A 25,378-nucleotide genomic window follows, 5' to 3' on the forward strand; every position below is an offset into this window, starting at 1 on the left:
CCCCAAAAATGGAAAACTAAAGCAGAAAGACTTCAATGTGGTGTGACTAATCTTAGAAATTTTGAAACAATTCTTCTTTCTTACTGGTAGAGCTGAGTTATTTCTTCCTTGGTTGTTGTATTGATTTTTCTCCTTTCTCAAGCTGTTAAAGTCACTAAAAGTATGGATATTTGTCGCTAACAGTGACCTCTGGTATCCTTAAGGTCCTTGAATTTTCAAATAATTGAATATCAAGAAGTTCATGAGTATTTTGAAGACCACTTATGCTGCTTCATCTCTAAAATTAGTCAAGTAAGGTTTATCCATCTTGCCAAAAGTCTAGAGTTGAGGAAAAAGAGGTGCATGCTTAGGTAAGAAAGCAGTATATTTGGAGTTAAACATCTCTTTTTCATTAAGCAGTCCAGGTTACTGTGTCTTTGTAAACCAACAATGTTATTTCATGCATAACATTAAGAAAGTGCAGCACATAGTGATGCTAATTTAATGAGACATATACTTGAATTATTCAATAAAATACTTCATTATTCAATAAAAACTTACATTGAGAAATTGAAGGCCAACTATAAGGGTAATTTCAAAAGAATCAGCACCTAGTATACACATATTTAAAATTAATTAAATATAGAAGAATATTTGTTGACTGAATAAAATTTTACAAAGTAGTTTATTGATGCCCATAAGTACTGGTAATAGGCATCTCAATAAATATTTAATCACAGTTGTAGTCAGTGTAACGTTTTTAATAACTAGGATGATGTTAGCCTGATATGAAAGGCTTTTTGAAAAAGTAAATGGATTTCAAACAAAAATTACATGACTTAAATATATAGTTGCTTCCTCTAGAGTATAAAATTGCTGCTCTTGTTTTGAAATAGGTGGTGGCTAAAAAAATGCATGAAGTAATAGAGTTGGGTCTTGTTTACTGTATGAGCTAAATTTTAATGACATTTTCACTTCTTTTCTCCATTTTTTTTTAATTAGAACTTTAAATCCAGATGGGTTACTTGCAGAGAGATCTTTTGAAGGTCACGTGTGTCTCTGGAAATGCACTTTCTGAATTGCATTCTTCCAGAACTTTCGACAGTATTCATCACTGAATCACACAGCAAATGCTCTTATTCTACACAGTTGGAGATTTAATGAGGTGTTCTAGAGTTTTAGAGACCAATTTTTCACTACGTATTACATAACTCAGAAATAAAAGTAATCAATGAGCTTCTTACAAAGCACTGAATTCCTGAGAATGGTCACGGAGCTCTAAGTTTCAATCATAATAAAATAATAGGAAAAAACAGCTATTTTGTAAATGCATCTACACAGCCTCAGATGCACTTTTTATGGAATTCATAATACAAAAACTACTCAAACTTTCCAGTGCAAATATAATGGTAATGACTTTTGCAGTTTCTTAAAAAAAACCTTTTGTTTTTTAAAACATGACATGATTCAATATGTAACACTTGAACTAAGCAAAACCTTATTATCTAAATGAATACTGAAGTGTCATCCTGGATTCCTTGAATTATCTGCTCTAAGTAGTCTTGAAAAAATAATTTTTCTTACACTCTTCATTTGACTTGTCCCCCACACAAGAAATAATGTGTAATTAACTAGAAGTTATTACTTCTCTACTGTATAAAATGTGGTGCCTGAACAGTCAAATAATCCTGAGGTCTGCTTTTGAGCTTGTGAATACCAGCAGGGACATTTTCATGTTTATTCAGCTGAGACATCTGTGCTATTGATGTCTTCTTTCTCTTCCTTCTGAAGTTCTTTTGACATCTGCAAGATGCCTTCACTCAGATGTGCCACACAAGGAACACTTACTCCTTTTTAAAGGGAGGTGTATTTCTTTTTCACTCACTTCCATAGGGTATCACAGGTTATATTAGAAGTTATCGTTACTCCTACTGCTGTATCATTAAGCCTCATTTTCTGAAGTTCAAGCTGTTACTTTACAAAAGTCCTTTCTGTACTCCTTCCCACTCCTTCTTACCTTGAGATATGAACCTTTCATTGTACAGCAAGTTCCTTCCAAGACAGGGATCACGTTTTAGTAAATGTAATTGGAATTAGCTTTCCCAAAGGGGAAAAAAAAAGAAAAAAAATAAAAAAAAAAAGAATGGAAGTCACTTTGTTAGATACATGGGTCACTTCTTCAAGAGAACTATTAGGGAGCTGAAATCTGGAAATTTACACTGAAAATTTGTTGTATTTCTGACATAATTTTACAGAGTGTAGCAATTCCCATATAAAGGGAGTGGAAAGGCAAGACAGGTGTTATGCTTGCATTATTTTATTTAAATAGTCATAAGATTAAAGCTTTTATTCCAAATTTCTCATTTTACCTAAAAACTATCTTGTACTGTAGTTCATGTGTTATCTAAGTGGAAGGTAATGCAAATACACCAGACATACAATTAGATGATAATATCTCTTGAGGCACCTCTCTGATTGTTATTTTTTCTTATTTCTATAATTTATAGTAGGCAGTTTAATAAAGGTACCTAAAATACTGTGTGTTATTGCTGAGCATATGACTTTCACAAGAATATATAATTTCTCATTTTATCTCTTTCCTCTCAATTTTGAAAACATTATATATTTATGCAAATTTCTCTGCATTTGGATTATTCAGTTTGTCTAATGTTAAGAATTTCACTCGCCTCATATCATGTCACATGTCATGACAAAGTCATACAAAAGCCTTGAAGTGATGCAAGCACAGGAAAGAGTCCCCTTAAAGCAAATTTAAAGTTTTTTTAAAACCTATGTTTAGCAAACTCATTATCATAGCATTATTTTCTATTTTTTAAACAGTATAGTTACCTCTTCTTGGGTTAGGTGCTGAGAAACTGCAGCGTGCCCCAGCTGGAAGTAAAATGGTGTGGAGATTTAATGCACAGCCCTTAAAAGAACAAAGCAAAGAAATAATTTGGCCAATATTTCTGGGTTTATTATTTATTTTATCATCATTTTATCTCTTTCCATGATATCACATTCACCAAGTGAATGGTTTCTGCCAGGTTGGACAGAGTAAGAGAAGTCTCAGGGACCACTGAGCTCCTCCAAGTTCTATGACAGGAGATGTCCAGGCAGAAGTTCAACAAGGGCTGCAAACACTTACTGACAGAAAAAAAAAGGGATCTGAAGTCAAACACTGCTTGTTTTTGCCTCTGTGCTTTTTTCATGAGCTTTGTCGGATAATTCCTTCTCACTACATGGGAAGGAGCCATATCAGTTTCTGTTTATTCATTGGCTTGGTATTAAATGTGTTCTTAATTAAAAAAAAACAAACTTAGTGTGATGAAAACTTAGTGTGATTTCCAAAAGGTGGGGATTCACAAGTTGCAGTAACACTACATTTTGCTATGCCTATCTGATGAATAGTTAAGTGTCTGACTGTTACTAACCTGCAAACTTGGCCCTGGGAGCATTCAAAATGCTACAGTTCTGAATAGTCCAGAAAGCAGAATTCTAGCTCTATACAGCACTGTCAAACTTCTGAAATCATCGATTTCTGACTCTAGCCAGGGAAAAGAAATGTGTATGCGTGCAATCAGGCCCAGATGAATTACCTCATTTAACTTTCCCACCCCCAAGATCAAACATGAAAAATTGTCATCTCTTAGTCATATTTGAAGAATAAAAACCTGGAAAATAAAATTAAGAAAAACAATATTTATTTGCAGAGGTATTCCAAGAAAAAAAGAGAAGTTACATTATTCAAATAAACCCTTTGATGAACACTAACTACAGATGATGTACAGTATGCCACTCCTTCCTTTAATAACAAGGAATTTATGACACTGAAATTTTTCATTGAAATCTTATTATAAAATACTTGCTCATAATTTCTTCAGAGCAAATTTGTATGAAAAAAATTAAAAGTGTGTAAAATCTGTTTTAAACACAATATACTAAAATAGGATATCATTTTAAAAAATAAAAGTTTGAAGAGTGAAAACATCATCTCTTTCTAATTATGTGAATTACCCTGCTTACAGCTTGAGCATTGTTTAAAGCACATCAGAGTTCAGACAAAAATATCTCAAACATTTTTTCTTTGACACTTGCACTTTAAGACTGACCTGAACAGCTCAAGATTTGTTTCTTCTGCTGGTCATGTCCTATATCTGCTATCTGCTCTTCAACTGGAATTTCTCTTCTTTCACTAAATTAAGTTTAGCAGTGATCTAGGATAAATTTCTACACCTACCTATATTAGGTATTAGATATGACATCAAGTGCAGTCGGGTTTCATGAAGACCAATCCAACTTTCTCTATTCTACCTGCTGGAAAATACTTGCAAGCCTAGTGCAGGAGTATTTAGCCATGAAAAACCTACAAATTAATGAAATATTTCCCACTTATATAAGATTTATTTTACAGATTCTTAGTTTAAATGTACAGTTAAGGTTTTGAACACAGGCTAGAAACAGTAAGAAGACACTAGTCTAGAGGAGTTACTAAAGAATAACACGTCTTTCTTTGAAGTAAATTATATTTTGGAACTTTGGCTGCATACAAAATCAGAATTTAATTGAAAAGAGAAACATAGCTCTGCAGTGTTGAATATCCAGTCTGCTTGCATGCAATTTCATAGAATCATAGAATGGTTTGGGTTGCAAGGGACTTTAAAGGTCTTTTAATTCCAACCCTTCTTGCTGGACACCTGGTAGACCAGTTTGATCAGAGCCCCATCCAACCAGACCTCGAACATTTCCAGGGATGGGATGCCCACAGCTTCTCTGGGCAACCTGTGCCAGTTTCTCACCACCCTCACAGTGAAGAATTTCTTCCTAATAACTACTTCTCAGTTTAAAACTGTTCCCTCTTTTTCATTTTTATCAACTTCAAAATTTATAAAAAAGTTTTCTCATACAGAAGACTTGCAAGTAAAATACAGGTGCTCAAAACCTTTTCTTGATCGATTACTAGCAGATTAATTTTTCTTTTTAAAATAACCACTGGTTAGTTTTAAACTGCCAGTGAGGAAACTATCACCTGATGAACAGCTGTAATAATTTTAAAATCATTATATTTTAAACTTCCTTTTTACTTGCCTGACTAGCCAAAATATGCTTTTTGACATAATCAGTGCTCTGAAAACAGTTATGAAGTATTTTATTCTATGGAAAGCTTCTACTCTGAAGTGTCAGTCTTTTGTCAAATTTATGTGAGGAATATCCTTTCAGGGCTGATAAAACCTCTCTGTGAAGCTGCCCATCTCTGTGCGATGTTTCCAATACAGAAGATTGTACTTAGACAAAGAACCAATACATCTTTTTCTTCCTGCCCTAACATTTTGGCATTAGTCCTGGCTTATGCTGCTCAGCTGTCATCACATTCTGCTACAGAGACAATCTTCATTCAGCACTTTCAAAACAGGATTTCTCATTCTTTTTTCAGAAGTGTTACAGAATATTTTTATATAAAGGACATTATTATAAAAGATGAAGCATTTCTAACAGGGAGACAGACCACCTGAATCATGACCTAAAAATCAAGCATGGCATAAACCCACCAAAGGACAACTGCTTTTTATTATGACCTGACATACAGAGCCAGGGGTTTTATTGTCTACTGCTCTTCCTCTTTCAGTAAGAATAAAAACACAGAAATCCACATTTCAGTGTGTCCAGAAGAGCTGGTTCAGATGAACAAGTGTTTAGACTGTTCACTGCATTTGGCTTCTTCTCAGTTTATGTTGTGGTAGTGTATGAACATGAGATGTGTTACTGTTGGAATTATTCTCTCTTCTCACAGAGGTTAGACCATGCCCCACGGTACTGGCCAACTTCAGCTCCAACTGAGCTTCGGCCACACAGATTTCGTCCCTTATAGCTGCAAAAAGCTGCATCTCTGTAGTCCTCCCTAGTCAATTATACTCCTAAAACAGAGAAAAATTTACAAAATGAAGCGATTGAAAATGAAAAAAAAGCTAGAAGAAATATATTTTTCCTAAGTGTAAATAAATGGTATTGAGTGCAATGGATTACTCTCAACATATATACTCTTAAAAGATTCACTCCATCATCCATTTATTTTTTAATGCAGTGCCTTATGATTTGTATCTAGAAAATAATAACCCATCTGCCTAAGATATTCTTTTCCATTAAATTTCATTTTAAATATGAGTGTTTCTTCAAAATGAAGCATATTACAAAATTTTATTCTGGAACAACTGTGGAGTGCCTAGTGTAAGATTAGAGTTAGTGGAAGAAATTAGTTATAATGTTAATTCAGCTGACGTTAGAAGGACCATTTCAGTGTAGGAGGATCCCTGGTAGGGCAGAGAATGACCATGTGGCTGGATCTGTGGAAGAGATACAAAGATGCTACAAGATCATACAGCAGTAAGCTGAGTGAAGACTGGTGTCCTTTTGAATAACAGAGGGTGGACTCACCCAAAGAGCTGTATCAAAGATTGTTCAGGGACAACTAGGCTTTGTGTCACCGACTTTACAAAGGATTTGCATTTGCATCAGCAAACACTATTACTTGGCCTTCTAATTATAAAGCCTATTTTCAGTTTACAAAATGGGATTACCACTTGCTAGTGAAAGGTCAATTTCTGTCCTTTGGAACAGAAAATGGAACCTATTTGAAAGAGCTGGATGCATTTCATTATTTCAATAATATCATGACATCTAATATTTAATCAAGCAAATGACATATTAAAACTTCAAAACTCTTAGGCATCCAGTGAAAGAAATGTAATTTTTGTTAATTCTGCATGTGACATCGAGCTCTCAAAACTGTACAAGGGAAACAGGGCTGCTATGCAATAAATCTCTCAGAAAGTTTTCTGAGTAGTTTGTCTACTTATGACAGTTAAAATAGTCTGCAATAACTTCAGTACTATTTGTTTGACTTTATACTACAGAGGAGAATGAGTCATAAGGTGCCTCTTGTTCTGATTTTGGAAGCTAAAAGAAGTAAATTGCTTCCTTTCTTTTTTCCTAGAATGGTAAAAATTTTGTGCTCAAAAATACACATAACTACTGTTTATTTTAGTGGGGTTTTTTCTCTTTGTTTTGAAGTTGGTTGATTAAAAACATTAGAGACAAGTACAACTGTGATGTGAATATAACCTTATGTGGGCATATGAAGTTGCTTTTAATTGGGAAATAAGCTCTATCTGAGACTTTGAGCAAAATACTGTTTTATAGAGTGGGCTGAAGAAGAAAAAGTGAAAAAAACTGTTCATAAACTGTAGATTTTTGCGGTTACTACAGGGTGTTTTAGTGGTTGTATGTGGTTAGTAGTTAGATGCTAATAGGTACATGCTCTTACACTGTTATCTCACAAAACCATATATTTATGTTACTTACATATGTGTATAAGATGAAAATTTAGAAAGATATAGTCAGTAGTGTTCTTTATGTCAGATAAATATTTGCTTATTTGCATTATCTTTTCATATATCTATGTTGCTAAAAGAAAATACCATTAGAACCTAACGAGTTTTCAAAATGTTCCTTGAAGACTGCATGTTTCAAATTCCTTCAGCTCATCTTTATGGCTATGAAAACTTTCTAATCCTTGGTGGCTGAAGTTTCCTCTTTGCCATGCAGAGAACTTTATGAACCCATGAGAGTCAGAAACACATTGGCACGAATCAGACTCTTCCAGAATAGTGCCATAACCCAGCAGCCATAACCCAGTGGTGCCATAACCCAGCTACAGGCAGAAAAACATTTCTACATTTGAAAAGCTCTGAAGGGGTTTAAAAACCCACAGCACATACACATCAGTCCCACTCGGTAGAAGCCACTTCTCCAAAAAGAAGGTAAAGTTTGGGTAAACACTCAGTTGGTACTCACTGGGTGTGGGTTTAATATACTTTACCACCCTCTATAAAATCCTGTACTACGGATTTTTGTGTTAACATGTGCAGTAGTTGTTTGAGATATGATTATTTTTATCTTTTCATCAAGTATGTGTCTGAGTGTAGTAAATGCTTTTAGAGGTCCTCATTTGGGAAAGAACAGATTTAAGCATTTCTAAGACATTTTAATATTAAGATGAGAACATGAGGCACCTGATTCTGTCTGTGAAAAGCAATCTAAGATGAAAACCAAGCTGGGAGTCCTCCATGGTAATATTCAGTAACTTAGTGTTTAAAATGCATATTGAGTATTGCTTCGATTCAGTTTATGTTTTCCCGGAGTCAAACCTCAATCTTCCCAGCCACAGAGGAGCTTCCTAAACATAAGAATAGATTTTAAGTGGACTCTCGGGAGTCTAGATGTTCCCATTTCCTCTTTCACCTCTGTTAATAACAAAATACAAATTGGAACAGGGCCTTTAACCAATGATTTTTACAGCACAAGGCAATGCTCTCTTGAATTCCAGAATCAGTCTTTCTTTTATACTTAGTAAAGATTGATCTGAAAATTAAAAAGAACAGGGACATGAACATGTATCTCTCACGTATTATGTGAGAGCCAGATACAGTTACACTTCTGGGTATTCTAGGCTTCTTTTCACTCTGATTATATCAGTACTTAAGAAGTTATTTCAGTAAAAAACCTTCCCAAAATATGTTCTTGCAATTTTTTTTTTCACTTTGATAAAAAGATATCTTCTAATAAAGCAATATTTTTAAAGAAAATTATTTTAAAAACACAGTAAAAATAGGTGAACTGTGGGTGGAAAGCTGAGCAATATGATACAAAAGGATACTTTTTTCCCTCTAGATGGAAACTGTTTTATTCTTAGGAACATTTTCTACAGAAAAATTGACCTCAGGTTTTAATGAACAGCTCCTTACATGATGACAGCCCTACCTGCTACAATTCATATCCTGAAAGGGAAAGTTTTAGGATTTATTTACTTCAAACTATTTTTTTCTGTTTTATCTTTTCAAACTTGGACCTTTATTGCCACAGCAAGTTCCTAAAGCAAGTTCATAAGCATCTAAAACCTGACTTGCAGGAACAGTCCAGAGGAAATGAAAAAACATGTCCTGTGATCTATTGGGTTGTTACTCTTCATGAGCACTGGTATTATTGGCAAACATACAACTTACTTAACCGTGATAAATCTGGATTACTACAGGTATAATTGAAGGCCTACAGCATAACTGTAGAAGACAATGTCTGATTGCATTTGAAGAGTGTGAAAAAAAAAAATTATTTATGCTACTCTTTCAGCAGCAAGTTTTTCCTTTAACCCATGCACACTTGAAAAGCTATCAACAGGTTGTTTCAGAGCAATTAATGGTGCCTTCATAACTCCCATAAAAATTGGACAGCTTTCCATAAATTCCCTCCGTGTCACCCCTCAATTTTTGTCTGGGATCAGTGTATTCTCCAGAAGCCACTAATACATATGCCAAAATCTCCAGCAAAATTAGCACTGATGCTTGGTTCTTCTGAAAGACTGAGTTAGTCAATAATGTCATGCGTGATTCCTCTTTGGGATCTGCCCATCTGATCAGAAGTCTTGGAATCTCTGACCGTCTTCTGTTTCTAGAATCACAGAATGATTTTCTTTTGAGAGGTACTTTTAAAGATCATCTAGTTCTTATGCTCCTGCCTCAGGGTTTTGCTGATAGTGATTTGGGGTGGAGAAAGGAGAGAGCAAAGTGAGAAGAACAGAGGGGGTTTTTGTAAGCTCTACAGAAGTTCCCAGTAAAGGTCATTGTTGGTTGTTTGTGCTTTCAATCAACTCAGTAGCCCTGTGGGGGATGTAAGCTCAGCTATTTCAGTGTAACTGTAACAATTGCCTGGTGCAGAAATCTTTGCAGAGATTTTTCAAAGAAAAAGTGGTGGAAAATCTTACTACAAATATAGTAGTGTATACAAGCAAGAGACCTTTCTTTTCTTCTGCAATGTCTATATGGAAGAATTGGTGTTGTCTTCCAAACAGATGGAGATTTCTGTTTTGAGACCTTTGAACATTTACACAGCCCATAGGTAAATTTCAGAATTGTCACTATCATCCTGTGTATTCAGATTTCAAAATTTTGCAAACTCCCCTTAGAACAAGGTTTTCACTTAAAGGTCAAGCAATGTTTTAAATTACCAAGCACAAGAGAGCTGGTGCTATTTTTTCAGTCTGAACCATGTATTTTTAGAGGTTAAAGTAATAGCAGCAGCTGACATTTGTTTTTGCTGTGTTAGTCAGTGTTCATCAATAATGTAATGGCCACATCTGATTCTACAAAAAAACAGGTGTTTTGGCCAAGTACCATACAGGATATCTGCTGGTGTAGAGTTTTGGTACTTTTTAGAATTCGTTAACTCACCTGTATTTATGGTCCATACCATTCTTTATTAACTCTAGGAATACTATGCTGGTGACTGTGTATTTTATTCCTGTTTCTGTTGTTGCCAGTTATAGGAAAGTTACAAATGTAAGCAAACAGACTTTAATCTTTATTGCTACTATCATCAATATACTGTGATTCTTTTAACTTCTCTGCTTTCACTATATCAGATTTTCTGATTCTCTTTATGCCTTCAATATTCCCCTCTGCTCTACTCCATTGGCAGGAATAAAGTGATTATGAATTGCAGAGGGGAGACACACAACTGAGCCACTTTCATTTTCTTCTGAAGTCTATGTATCTTCCATAACCTAAAATTTGACAGTTTCTCTCCTGTACTTACTTATTCTCTTTCTTTTCTTGGTTCCAATGCTGTTTAGTGTCAGTCATCTATGGAAAATGTGAATGGATAAAAAAAATGAAAGTAATATCTGAGTTTAAAATCCTGCAGAGATTTGCCTACATATATGGTTCCACTGGCTAATAATGAGCATAAACATAAGAAACTCTCCCATTTTTAAAAGTTATATTTTCAAGTTTCTGAACTTAGGCAGAGTGAAGAAGAATTTTCAGTTTCAGAGGGCCTTCTTGCTTTTTCCTTTGAAGAAGTAATGGCAATTGAAACAGTTGGATAAATGCAAATCTCATTAAACAGCACAAGAAATGAATGAACCTCCTTGATTCTGCTGCCCATAGGAGCAGACCACAAAGTTTATTCTCACTAACTTTCTGCTCCCCAGAAGTTCCCTGACAGAAGACAAAGAATTGAGAATGAAGAAATTCGGCATCAGTTGCTCTCAAAAGACTTTTGAAAGAAACATCCCTTCCCTGCTGCCACCTACCAAAGCTTTCAGAAATTCAATTTGCATTCTATGTTGACAGCTAAAAAACACAAGCCCATAAAAATCTGATCCACACAGATCCCATACAGCAGCAAGGAAAAGAGCTTTTGCAAAACCCCTTCCTCCTTTGAGAGAGCCTCTCAAAGGTGTTAAATTGGAAGAAAGGAAGCAAATGTTTCAGGCTTGGAAAAAATGAGAGAGCCAGCTGCATGCTCTAAAATATTTCTGCTTAAGTTTCCTCCCTCTAAAGGATATTGAAAAAATGTAAACAAATTAATAATAAAATTTCAATGTTTTTTTGTTCATTGTCATGGAAGTCCTTGGGGAGATAATCCTCAGGACCTAGTTCTACCCATTTATATACAAGGGATGTAAAATTAATTAAAAAGACGTAAGGGAAAAAAAATGTATTTTAATCCTTCCAGATGTGCCTTTATGGTATTTCCCTGTAGGACAGGAGGGCCAGCAGCTCAAATTGAGTTTAAGTATCAAATATTAAAAGAGTAACTGTCAAAAATGTAAACCTCTTTCACACAAGAATAAAATTGTAAAAGTATGCCTAGGAACTGTCTGTATGTGTGATGCAAGCCAACTTAGTAATTTAAAACGTTGCTTGACCTTTGAGTGAAGACCTTGTTCTAAGGAGAGTTTGCAAAATTTTGAAATCTGAATACACAGGATGATAGTGACAATTCTGAAATTTACCTATGGGCTGTGTAAATGTTCAAAGGTCCCAAAACAGAAATCTCTCTGCGTAGCAGACAACAGAAATTCTAAATTACCCACATGTAAGAAGCACGCACTAGAAACATAGGCTTTTCTTGCTAAAATTAGGAGAACAAAGTGTCAGAATTATGCCCTAGGTGACCCACGTGTACACTGTGGTGGAAGTTCTATTGTCACAGATCTGTGGACTCCAGTCTGAAAACAAATAAAATAGAGTTACATGAAGTTGACTTTCCTGAGTAATTAGGTCCACAAATTCAACCTGCTTTGGAGATAGATTGGCACTAAGCTAAGAAAGATTTTAGCATGTTATTGTACAGTTGAATTTCCCCTATGCTTCATTAGAAGTTACTGTAACTTTCTCTCCTCAAGCTATTTTGCATCAAAACTGGGTAGAAATATTTTGGCTTCAGAAGTCATGTGCCTGGAAATGTGTTCCAAAATATGCCCTCCCTACTTGTGACTGACAGGTCTTGTCTGACTGTGTTACACTGGCTGAAACCTCCCAGTCCTCTCTGGACTTTACTATTTCAGAGTAAGAGAAATTTCAGGTAAACAGAGAATTTTCTCTATGATGATTGACATTCATTGTCGTTTCGTAATGTAAAACCATAGATGGGAACATAAAACCCTCAGAATGCAAATTCCCTTGAAATGACAAGGCTTACTGATTCACCATCTTTTCTTTATGGAAAGGATTTTGAAATGAAAGCTATAACCTCAGGCTTTCAAACAGACACACTAACTGTGTTTACAGTGAAGTTCCATATGCCAAATAGATGATTTAGAATAAATCTTTCTGTTGAGTGTTATTCATACTTAAAAATTTACTTACATGACAGCAGTAAATTACATTTTAGTGAAAAGAACTATTATAAATTCTCTTGGAAAGGTATCTAAATTTTAGTCAACCTTGATTGATTTCAAAATCTGCTTTATTTAAAAATTCCTGCTATATTCCATGTTTATATATTTACAACTCCTTTTGAAACGGAAATCAGCTATAAAGCCAAAACAATTCAAGACATGACAAATCTCTTCTTTCTGTTGCCCATGTGTACTCCGATAAGTCCTTGATAAAATAATGTTGCTTTGAAATGTAGTTCTGATTGCTTCAGAAAAGTCCTCTGTGATGACTTCTAAAACCAACTGTGCTGATTTTTCTGTGCTGTATTTTGCATTTTCATTGTTTATTCACTCAATGTTCATATAGGGGCCAAGTGTGTCTCTCATGGTGTTTCAGTGCTGGCCCAACTGCAGTAAAATTACATCTGTTACAGTGTCAATGCTTACAGATTATTTGTTTTTCACAGAGGTTTTTCTAATGCATGTATAGGTTTTATTAGAATCCTGCATGAAATTTTATAACACTGATATTTTTTGCTGGGTTAATTTTATTTTTAGACCTTTGGTTGCTGTCAGTAATAAGAAAACATGGGGGTTTTTTTCCAATTTCATAAATATATTTTCATGTATTTGTTCTTTTTCATTCCTAATTGTAATTATTCAGATGAATTTATTAAAACAGAAGGCAAACAACTCATCATAATTTCTTTGGAGCTGTAACAAGTCATTAACTAGTCTACAAAGAGGTGTATGGCTGCCCACTTCTGGATGGAATGATGTTACACGGCATTTCCTTGGGCTGCATTACGATATTGTCATATCATTTTGAATGTGGCTCTTCATTTGAGAATGCAGACCTTGATTCTCCTTCAAACTCACTGCAGAATAAAATTGTGAGATTTCTCTGTAATGTTGAGATGTTTTACTTGTATGTATAATATGTAAAGCAGTTATATCTGCCAACTTTTTACATGTAACATTTAATATTTCCCTTCTTGTCTGTTAACAATTATTCTTAGTCACTGGAAATTTATGTAGTACCTTGTCCAGTTTGCTCAAATAGGCTAACCTCTTTATAATATATCTAAAAACAATAATTACAAATTACCATAAATATATATGGCACCTATATGTTATTGACATTTATGACACCTTAAATATTCTGAAACTTATTGAAAAGGCAACATTATTACAAATAGCCCCACATCCATGAAACCTGTTGCTGAACTTGAAAATTAAAATCATCATTTCTAAAGTTTAGCAAACCACCAGCTAATTACTAAACTGTACTTATCACTTTTTCTACAAGACAAAACAGTTGTGTTAGGAAATTATATTAGTGTTCCTATTACTGTTTTGAAATAATTCACACTTTGTTGGAGATCATCTGTACAGCCTCTCTTTTCCTTCATTATAAAAGTATGTCTGTGTCTTTCAGGGAGCTGCTTGTCTGTCTCAGTGGCTGCGTCCTTTTAATGTCTTTCCTTTGAATTTGCAAACACTTCACTGAGGGTGCCAAGGTGACCACCAGAGCAGGCTTGCAGTTAGAAATGCACACAAGCAGGCACCAGATCCTCTGGTTAAAACCAACCACTATGAACAAAGACAAGAAGAATTAAGCATCATATGAAGAGACTGTGGAATGTTCAGAGCATGCAGATGTGCCTGAGTTACAGATTTATCCTATGAGAATACAAATCCCTGCACAATGCATTCTATTTATTTCATTGCAAATCCTGGAAGAATTTTGGATGTTTTGAAGGGTTTGTTTCTTTCGTCTCTGTTGGTACATCTCAGACAAAGAAGACGAGACAAGTTTTGGCATGTATCTTTGCCTGACACTGCTGTTTCCATGCAGGAAGACAGTGGAACAATGTCCATCACAACAGGATGGGGATTTTTTTATTTTTATTTTCTGTTGCAGTGCTACGTTTGGTTTAGTAAGTTGCAGCTTTCCTGGAGAGCACAGCAGGGCTGCTTAGGGCAGGGTAGACATTCTGCCCTCCCATAGTCCTTTTGGACTTCCCTGTGCTCCTACTCTGGCTAGCTGGGCTCTACAACACAGTGATGGCAAAGGAGGCAAGCAGGGTCTCTCTATCAGGAACCTTTATTGCTTCATGTTGATCCAGTGGTTCCCAGAGACAGAGGGACCGAGAGAGACCACGTGGTCAGGCAGCAGAAGGGTTTTCTCAGGGGCCCAGGAGCGGTACATGGGCAGAGTTGGGGTACAGGAACCAATAGGGAGAACCCGAGGGAGTGACCAGGGCTAGGGGCAAGGGAAAGCTGGGGAGAACAATATGGAATCAGAAAAGAAGTGGGTAAACAGATCACCACAATTTTCTTTATTATTTTTAAAAGCCGTTCAGAAGTGACATAAAATGCTACCTCCTTAACAATCTGTAGGCTTAGGTGCCACTTTAAATATTAAAAAATGCTTAAGAGAAGTTTTGCGAGAGTATTTGTCCAGAACACAAGAATGAATTTCACTCTATGTGTGTAAGAGTTGTTTAATTGCTAGCAATAGTTGTTTACACTGACAGTACTTTCAGTGATTAATTCAGTGATTCCTAAGGGAAGACTGAGCCACACAAAGGTCTCAAAGATGCAAGCCAGGGTAGAGAGTGCACTGTAAAATATTTAGCAAACATTAAAGCAAACCACAAAGAACTCCAGGAGCAGCCAAGGGTAGGGAGGAACATATCTGCCTTCAAAAAAAAAAAAAAAAACTTTAAAGGTTTTAACCGGGAGATAGGCATTTTGAAGGGAATGAAAGACTGTCTGCTTTCAGTGGACACATAAACACACTTAATTGGGATAATATGTAAGGATGTGTATCATAGGGAACAGAAAAACTTACATTATTTGCTTTGCTGTATGATTGATTGATTATTAAGATTTTGACTGCTTGATGATGGTATTAAGGAATCAGTCAAGTTACTTTATATATTATATTTTATATTTTATATTTTATATTTTATATTTTATATCTTTTTATATTTTATATTTTATATTTTATTTTATATATTTACATTTTATATTAACAAAATCAGTTACAAATTTCTTCTTTGCTGTGGATTGATCTATTATTTTTCACTTAACCTTGATATGCATATCATTGTAGGAAGGAAGAGTCATAAATAAGGATTTCTATCCAACTAATTACTTTAATTGATTTGTGCTGAAATAGTTGACCTTTAGTACTAGGGTCTCCCTTCATATCCACAATTGACAGCTCATTCTGATGATCATCAGCCATAGGGAAAATAAGTTAAGATTTCAATTAAAAGCATGCAGTGTAGGCTAATCTATGGATTTCACATTAGTAATGCTCTGTGCCTTTCTGCTAGAGAATTTGTGTCATGTTTGAGCTGAAAAATATTATATGAAAAGCACCTGAAGAAGTAATACAATGAAGTATATCTAAAAACTGACAAACCAAACCCACACAGGAGTCTTAGAGCACTTGTTTCAATATGTCTACAAATTACACCGTGTCAATAGCACCCCTCTTTCAGGCCAAAGATCACAAGATATTTAAAATAAGCTAATTCCTACACTGTATTTCTTGGGTGACATGAGAGTGTTGACATCCTCAGCTATCTACACTGTTTTGAATCTTATTTTTTAGGAAAAGCTGGCCTAAAACTCCTTTTTTGTTAGACAAACAGGCAGAAACAATCCACGCATTGGCAAAGTGTCGAACACACCTGTAGTCTTTAGGAGTGCAAAAACCAGAAGTAATAAAAGTTGAACTAGATGGAATATGCTAGTTAATAAAGGTCTGATGCTATTTTTTGGAGTTAAATTTTTCTTCAATAAGTTAATTAGAAGAGTCTTCAAAATGTTTTATATTTTTTACTTCTAAAAAGCACTTTTCATTACATGCTTTCAGTGAATTTAAAAAAAAAATGAAAAGCACTCACCGAACATAACAACTGTTTTTGAAGCCTATGTTATGCCAGAAACATAGCCTAGCTGATTGTATTCTGAATATTACATTCGCATGCTTTGAAGGAGACAACATTAAGTGTTTCAATAGAAAAAATACGACAATAAACTCAAAGCACTTTTCTCATTTCAAAATTACTTTACTTTGGACAAATGTTGTTCCATAATTGGAATATATTATTTCTTTTATTATTTTTGTTACTGCAATTGGAAGCATTCTGTAGCTGAAGGTGTTCTATATTAAAGTACATTTTAGTTGTTCTGGTGTATGTCATATGTTGGATGCAAAGTTGGAATAATTGGGCGTATATTGAGTAATCTATTTACTGAATTATGAGTATGAAGTGGAAGTAAGATGAAAAATAGATTTTTTTTTTTAGTAGAAAAGGAAGCAATGACTAACTCTACAAAAGCATCTTTATATTATTCAAAAGAATTCCTCATAAAAATTCATGACATTTAAATTAGCTCTAACTGTATAATATTCCAAAGATGTTGATTCAATTGCTAATAGCCACTGGAAATATTCTTTACTATCTCTCAGTCAATGTTTTAAGTCTTCAAATCATTTCCTCTTGTTATTTTAAAGAAAAATAAAATATATCCCTAATTATTTTTTTTCATTGTCTGTCTATAATATTCTATTCTTAAATTACTCTCCTTGTATGACCAGATTTCTAAGAAAAAGACAAATTCTATAAAGTGAGAGGCTATTGAAGATTTTCAAGTTAAATTATTGTGTATCTTCCTTAAACAGCAGAGTACTGAAAAGCTCAACAGAACAATTTGTGATTGAAGGTTTACTTTTTTTTGCCAAAGACTTGGCAAAAATATTTTTTTCCCCAAGGAAAGACCATCTTGCATTGATAACTTTTCTCCCTTTCTCATGCTATCATATCTCTGGTGAGAAGGTTTGATAAAGACCACCAACGTATTTTCTTTTTCTAAATCGTACCCCACTGCTTCTTTGGAAAGCAATTCAAATCTCTTGATTTTCACTCCTTTGCAGAAGAGCCAAACATTTGGATCAGAAAAGACACAAATGAAGCTCAATTGACTTATGATGAGAGAACTAGAGAAAAGGAGGCTCTGGGTGGACCTTATCACTATCTACAACTACCTGAATGGAGGTTGTAACAAAATCAGGGTCAGCAGATTGCCTCTGCCCAGCAGCTAGTGACAGGATGAGAGGCCATAACCACAAGCTTCACCAGAGAATGTTCGGATTGGACATCAGGAGGAATTTCTTTACGGAAAGGGTGGTTAAGCATTGGCACAGGTTGCCCAGGGAGGTGGAATCACTGTCCCAGGAGGTGTCCAAGAAATGACTGGACATGGCACTTAGTGCAATGGTCTAGTTGATGTGGTGATTGGTCAAAGGTTGGACTCAGTGATGTTGGAGGTCTTTTCCAACATTTATGAATCTATAATTCTATGACTAAGACAACTGAGATCTGAAAAAGTGAAATGTTGACATCTTAGCTTTTCATCTTACTTTCCTTTAAATTCTGTGGCAAGAAGTAGCCATTTATTGAGACTGCTTATCATATCACATGCCATTTTCCTCTTCCTCTCTCCTGCCTGTAAAGTGAGCCCAGCCTCACTACCTTACATGCAGACATGCAGGTTCCAGATGTTTAAAATGAGGTCTCCAGTGAAGGTTTCCATCTTACTGCTTGTTTGGTTTTGATGATTGTCTGTATATGATACTGCATTGTCTATTGCTTTGAGTAATAACTGGGATAGAATAGCAATTTTAGAATAAAATCTCTGACAGATAAACTGAACCACCACAGAGGGAAATGCACAGAAGAGCATCAGATGCACTAACCAGTTCCTGAGAAATCTTCTGGCTTCCATTTTCTTCTTTGTTCTGGGTGATTTTTTGTGTGTATTTTGTTGAGTGGCTCTTGATTGGTGGGGTTTTTTTGTGTGTATTGTTGTTTTGGTATTTCACTGGGGGTTTTTTGGGTTCTTTTTTGTCACAGTTAATATAATTTCATCAGAAAAACATGATTTATTCATATTTTTCTGTGTTTTAGTAGGGATCCTAGTTTTCATAGGAGAGGATCTGGATGGACACCTTATCAGCACAGCTTCCTGTTATGCTTGTACCTCTCTCACAGGTTATTGCCAAGCAATTGTCATTGAGCAGTCTAAGAGGAAACCAATGTGCATGCACATAATAGAGCAGAAAGTACATTTCTGTTTAAAAACTCGAGGAGCAGCACCAATAAAATCTTGTTTACAGAATGAATGCACATATTTCCATAAACTTAGAAGACTGAAAACTTCCACTGAAACAATGTAATTAAAAGTTACAATGAAAAAAATGGGTTAGCATTCTTAGTGACATTTGATTAAACATGCTAGCTCGCAAAAATACACAAATGAAGGTCACATTTGCAAGTATTATAAGACCGACTACATTTTAATTAGATAGTTGAGAAATGTCAACGAGTCAGTAACTGACCAGGAGTCACTTAAAGAAAAAAAAGGAGTAAAGGAAAACAAAACATCACCCCAAGAGTCAGAATCCTCTACTCTCTGTTAAGTTCAAACATTACAAAGACAGTTTTCAAAGAAATTTTGGGGTTGATTCAGTGAATTCGCCTTGACACTTTTCTCTGTTTAAAGAAAGAATGCATTTTGTTCAAATTACTATGTACCATTGTTTGAGCTTTACTGAGCTATGTTGTTCCTTTTAAAACAAAATTATAATATGTAACAGGATAGTATTTGTGGTTTATATTTGTACCCATGGACTGTACCCAAGGAACTTGTGTAAGCATTTGCTGTCTTGTGATCCCCTTTCCCTTAGAGTCAGCTTTGTTCTCCCACAACAGCATACATGAAATGAAGTTGAATTTAACCTGACATAGATATTAAAAATCACAGGAGTAAAATTGTTTCACATTAGCTTGGAATTCGTATATTTGGGCTTTTTCTAAAAGAAAAAAGACACCTCAGTAGTCAGTGGAAGACAGTTTCTCTATTACCTATGGCACTGTTGTTTTCCTTGTTGTCTGACCAACCTGAATGAAGAGCAGCATGTGCTGGAAACAATGAGAGATGGATAGAGTCATTAAAAAATTACCAAAATTATTTCATATCATAGTTTGCTGTTGGAAATCCATTAAGAAAATGTGTAATAGAAATAGAAAATAGTCTATCTTAAAAGTGTCATACGACTGTTAAAATTACTATAAATCTGCTAGTTCTAGTTTAAAGAAATATGAAGGCTAATCCAAATCACTTATTTTATTGTGGCTGGTTTCTAGTTGCTTAATATCTTCTTGCAGCTGAAGGAACCATTGGAAGTTTCATGCCAAATACCTAATTTATTTCTCAGAATTAGGTTAGGGAAAACATAATTTCATTGTGAAGTTCAATATACAGCAGTATTTTCAGAACTACCCATAGGTCTTTGATGAAATTTCTCAAGGATTTTTAGGGTAAACTGGTAAAGCAAAAAAGCATGTTAGAGAGTAATATCTATTCTCTATCAGTTTAATTATGTATTTAAATAATGGAATATATAAATTTATTTTCCCAAATCTCAGAAGTCTAATCCAAACCAAATTAAAGGAATAATTTTACTGTAAATAGTAGTCCAATAAAAATATATTCTAATTAAGCCACTGTGACTAGGAAGTTCAGAAGTCTAAATCTCTGAAGGTGAATGCTTGAATTAGGAAGTAGGTTTTGTTTTCAGGTAAGTGTGTTTTCTGCTGTAGCTGTCAGTAACGATCACAGGCTACAAACTTTCAGTAAACAAAACAAGAAATATTTCCTTATGTATAATTTATTAACCATTTCTAGTTATGTTTTACAAGAGAAGCTTTACTCAGATACAGCATCCCCATGAGCATGACAGAGCAACTGGAGTCAGGGTGAAATTTCACATTGATCACTAATCCCAGCCAAACAAAGCAATTATACCACGGAAGGTCAGAAAACAGCTTACATAACACTCTCAATTACTGCAGGACCTTTTCACCATGTAGACTGACTTTTGTATCTTTTCCTTCTCTTTCTTCCCATGGTACTTTGCATTCATGCCATCTGAGATCTTGCCAATTCTTTATTTCTTTCAAACCCTGAAACTACTGCTGCAGAACTAGCGTTCCCCACTCCACTAGATAACAAAGAACTATAAAATATTTTTTTCTTTTCTTTTTAAGTGGGAGAAGAATTGCAGTCTTCTTAACTTGATGAGGCAGAACAGAAAAACTTCATTTCATGAAACTGCCTACACAAAAGATTTCAGCAAAAAGAAGTTGTCAAAACTATGTCAGTGTTGTTGAATCCTATTTACTAGAGTGGCTCATTGTGTTACATATATAAGCAAACAGGAGAGTCAAGGCCCAAAAGTGACAAATTTTACATGTTACGCCAATGTAGAGGACATCCAATTTTTAAATACTTATCACTAGCAGAGATGGCAGAAGAGTGATCTTTTTTTGCTTCCAGCCACTTCCAACTGTCCTCCAAAAGATCTGTTCCTTCATAGGCATTAAATGTGCAGTCTGAATCACTTTGCTCATCTCTCTGAATGTGTTTTTAAATGTTCTTCTCACCTCCTTAACCCTTGCATTTTCAGGACAATTGATGTCAATACATCTGATTGATTTGTTCCTGCAGGTCCTGAGTTATAATTTTTAAATCTATTATAACATAATTTATTTCCTTTATATTTGGCATTATACTGGGACTGAAAGCTTGGGCACAAATCTTTATTTGTAAACATTGGAATTTTAAATGCAGCATGAAAGACAAAAAAGGGAACATGAAAAGGCAGAAGAGGAGGTGACTAGCATATGTATGTTTTTGGAAAGGTATTTGTGCATACAGATACTCTTGGCCTGTATGCACAAATACCTTGTTTAGCTAGCCTGCTTGATTTGCAGAGTAGTGTTGAATGGAGATGCATATTTAGCTTCAATCAGTGTTTCTGCATTGCACTTACAAAGTAAAGGAAGGCTGTGAAGGAAAGATGGTGGCTTGCCAGACACTTTTCCACTATGAAATAGAAATATAGGGTCATAGAAATAAAATTAAAAACACTGAAAACTCATGTTTCCTTAAGTAAGAAATTTAATAACCACCTGACATATATTATGGTGAAGGTGCAGGGAAATTTTCTTAGACCTCTATGCTGCTACCCAGTTCTTTTCAGAAGCTGAGTGTCTCATCAAGCCTGGGATGTTTTTGTCACTCCTTCTTTAGATAAAACTTTTCTACTTTTCTACTACTTGACTAAACATTCTTTTGCAAAGTGACAGATTTTGTCTCTGTTGAGTGTTCACTCCTTGTTGGTTTTTTTTGGATTTTTTTCCAGAATATTCAGAAGCTGTTCCTGGTGTCCCCACATCATATGCTGCTATCCTAAGAATAAAATCTGGTAGTTCATCTTTAGCCTCATTTAATTCAAAGAACAGACCACGATTAAGCAGTCCTTCATTAGGAAGTGTATCTTCACCAGGCTGGAGAGGAGCTGCACAGCATTATCACTCCCCAACAAACCTCTACCACTTTTCAGAGACCTTCAAAAATGATGGTAAGTGTAGCTTCCCCCTCTAAAACTTGGAAATATTTTTCAAAATCAGTGCATTTTTGTCAGCTTGCTTCAATATTTCTCAGACATATTTTTGAATTTTATTAAATGTCACAAAGTGGAAATGAGCTGCTTTCCTTTAGGTTCTTCAGAATAACCTTAAAGTCACCAATTAAAACATCCTTTCTTAAAGATTACTATGCAGAATGGTTTTACACAGGTGTTGCTGCACGAAAATAACAAACCAGTGATTTGAAATTCCATTACAGCACAATTTCATCTAGTAGCAAAATCTAAGCCACTTTCCATATATAATTTTTCTCCTTGGAATTTCTTTTTATTTAATCATGAATGCCAGTAATATAAATTAAACATGAAGAGTAAATCTTATAAAACTACTTTTTCTCTAAATTATTTACTCTGTGTAGCCAACTCTGTCCTGCACGGACATATGTGCATGCTTGGATAGAGGTTCTGGCGTCATATGCTCTCATTTGTCACTAAATGCAATAGTTCATAGTAACAGTACATATTTTCTCATGTTTGGTTACATTTAGAAAGCCAAATTTCTAATAACATTTCTTTAGTGATAATATTTACCTGAACTGCAGTCAAAAAAGGTAGAAAGCCAGGAAGGAAGGCAGGAGAGGCAGGAGAGGCAGGAGAGGCAGGGAGGGAGGCAGGGAGGGAGGGAGGGAGGGAGGGAGGGAGGGAGGGAGGCAGGAAGGAAGGAAGGAAGGAAGGAAGGAAGGAAGGAAGGAAGGAAGGAAGGAAGGAAGGAAGGAAGGAAGGAAGGAAGGAAGGAAGGAAGGAAGGAAGGAAGGAAGGAAGGAAGGAAGGAAGGAAGGAAGGAAGGAAGGAAGGAAGGAAGGAAGGAAGGAAGGAAGGAAGGAAGGAAGGAAGGAAGGAAGGAAGGAAGGAAGGAAGGAAGGAAGGAAGGAAGGAAGGAAGGAAGGAAGGAAGGAAGGAAGGAAGGAAGGAAGGAAGGAAGGAAGGAAGGAAGGAAGGAAGGAAGGAAGGAAGGAAGGAAGGAAGGAAGGAAGGAAGGAAGGAAGGAAGGAAGGAAGGAAGGAAGGAAGGAAGGAAGGAAGGAAGGAAGGAAGGAAGGAAGGAAGGAAGGAAGGAAGGAAGGAAGGAAGGAAGGAAGGAAGGAAGGAAGGAAGGAAGGAAGGAAGGAAGGAAGGAAGGAAGGAAGGAAGGAAGGAAGGAAGGAAGGAAGGAAGGAAGGAAGGAAGGAAGGAAGGAAGGAAGGAAGGAAGGAAGGAAGGAAGGAAGGAAGGAAGGAAGGAAGGAAGGAAGGAAGGAAGGAAGGAAGGAAGGAAGGAAGGAAGGAAGGAAGGAAGGAAGGAAGGAAGGAAGGAAGGAAGGAAGGAAGGAAGGAAGGAAGGAAGGAAGGAAGGAAGGAAGGAAGGAAGGAAGGAAGGAAGGAAGGAAGGAAGGAAGGAAGGAAGGAAGGAAGGAAGGAAGGAAGGAAGGAAGGAAGGAAGGAAGGAAGGAAGGAAGGAAGGAAGGAAGGAAGGAAGGAAGGAAGGAAGGAAGGAAGGAAGGAAGGAAGGAAGGAAGGAAGGAAGGAAGGAAGGAAGGAAGGAAGGAAGGAAGGAAGGAAAGGGAGGGAGGAAGGAAAGGGAGGGAGGAAGGAAGGAAAGGGAGGGAGGAAGGAAGGAAAGGGAGGGAGGAAGGAAGGAAAGGGAGGGAGGAAGGAAGGAAAGGGAGGGAGGAAGGAAGGAAAGGGAGGGAGGAAGGAAGGAAAGGGAGGGAGGAAGGAAGGAAAGGGAGGGAGGAAGGAAGGAAAGGGAGGGAGGAAGGAAGGAAAGGGAGGGAGGAAGGAAGGAAAGGGAGGGAGGAAGGAAGGAAAGGGAGGGAGGAAGGAAGGAAAGGGAGGGAGGAAGGAAGGAAAGGGAGGGAGGAAGGAAGGAAAGGGAGGGAGGAAGGAAGGAAAGGGAGGGAGGAAGGAAGGAAAGGGAGGGAGGGAGGAAGGAAGGAAAGGGAGGGAGGAAGGAAGGAAAGGGAGGGAGGAAGGAAGGAAAGGGAGGGAGGAAGGAAGGAAAGGGAGGGAGGAAGGAAGGAAGGAAGGAAAGGGAGGGAGGGAGAAATTAGAAGATACATAAACATATTATTCTAAGGATGTAAAAGAGGAAAGACTTGTGATTAATAATTTGCAGTTCATTGACATTCAGACAATATCATGAATGTGATAACAGGTTACTGCTCCTCTTGGCAAAGTCTTACATTTTCTCAATGGAAAATACCTTACATGTAATGAAAGTTAATGGTGTATGCATGTGTGTTTGTGTAGAAAAATGGCTTCTGCACAACTGTAAGTATGTTCCCTGAATTAAGTTTGATCTAGAAAAGAAACAATTTGATCCTGTCAGCAGATAAATTCTGTTTGATGGCATTTCTGGAACTGGGGCATCTTTCTACATTTGTCCTTCCACTGCAATACTCTTTTAAGCAGTGACTAGAGTGAACTCGGTTTTTACCCCATTCACCAGACACTGATAACTCCTCTCCGACAACCTGATATGGGCAGGTTAATGTTAAAGTCCAGTATTAGAACCAGAGTCTGTTATCCTTATCTTCTTCAGCATGAATGTCTACAGACTGAACAAGAAAGCAAAAAAAACCAGACTATTTGAATAATATAGTACAAGAAATCCTGGGCATCTCCAGAAAGTGTGGTGAGATCATAGCTCAGGTATGATCATCATATCATAGATATGATATATGATTTAGGTCAGCAATTATGACTCTTCTCAAAACACTGGGGCCACATTGCAGCTCTGCAATTGAGATTCATCAATTTTTCAGGAGCAGGTGAAAAACCACTGACCGGAGACAAAATTGTGAAAGGGCCTTACCTCATAAGGCCTAATGAATAGAGTATTTGACCAAGAAGAGAGGAACACCTTTCTTTTAAAGACTACATAAAATAGTCCTAGGAGACTTATTACACTAACAGATCTTGGGATATCCAGCTGTGTAGAAACTTGTAGAAATAGGTAAATCTGAGTCACCTGAATAATGTTTTAAATGCCCTTGATTATCTGAAGTGCCTGCATAGCACAAGCATAGGTATGAGACAGTATTTAGAAATGATCAGCATGGGCCCAAACAGGATAATCTGCATCATCTAAGAGGAATAGAACACATCTGTTATGGCACCTGAATGTAGCTTA

At 36.1% G+C, this 25,378-nt stretch overlaps 1 protein-coding gene across 8 annotated transcripts in view; it reads left to right on the top strand.

Moving 5' to 3' along the window:
• The window catches only part of CNTN5 (contactin 5), a 620,272-nt gene that overhangs the window by 355,322 nt on the left and 239,572 nt on the right, over nt 1-25,378 (top strand). For all 8 annotated transcript variants that reach the window (XM_032099222.1, XM_032099223.1, XM_032099228.1 and 5 more), the window contains one exon: nt 21,984-22,202. In XM_032099222.1, the coding sequence (XP_031955113.1) occupies nt 21,984-22,202 (219 nt within the window). The remainder of the gene's footprint in view (nt 1-21,983; nt 22,203-25,378) is intronic.

The sequence above is a fragment of the Corvus moneduloides genome, chromosome 2 (assembly GCF_009650955.1).
Source record: "Corvus moneduloides isolate bCorMon1 chromosome 2, bCorMon1.pri, whole genome shotgun sequence".
Classification (NCBI taxonomy): Eukaryota; Metazoa; Chordata; class Aves; order Passeriformes; family Corvidae; genus Corvus; species Corvus moneduloides.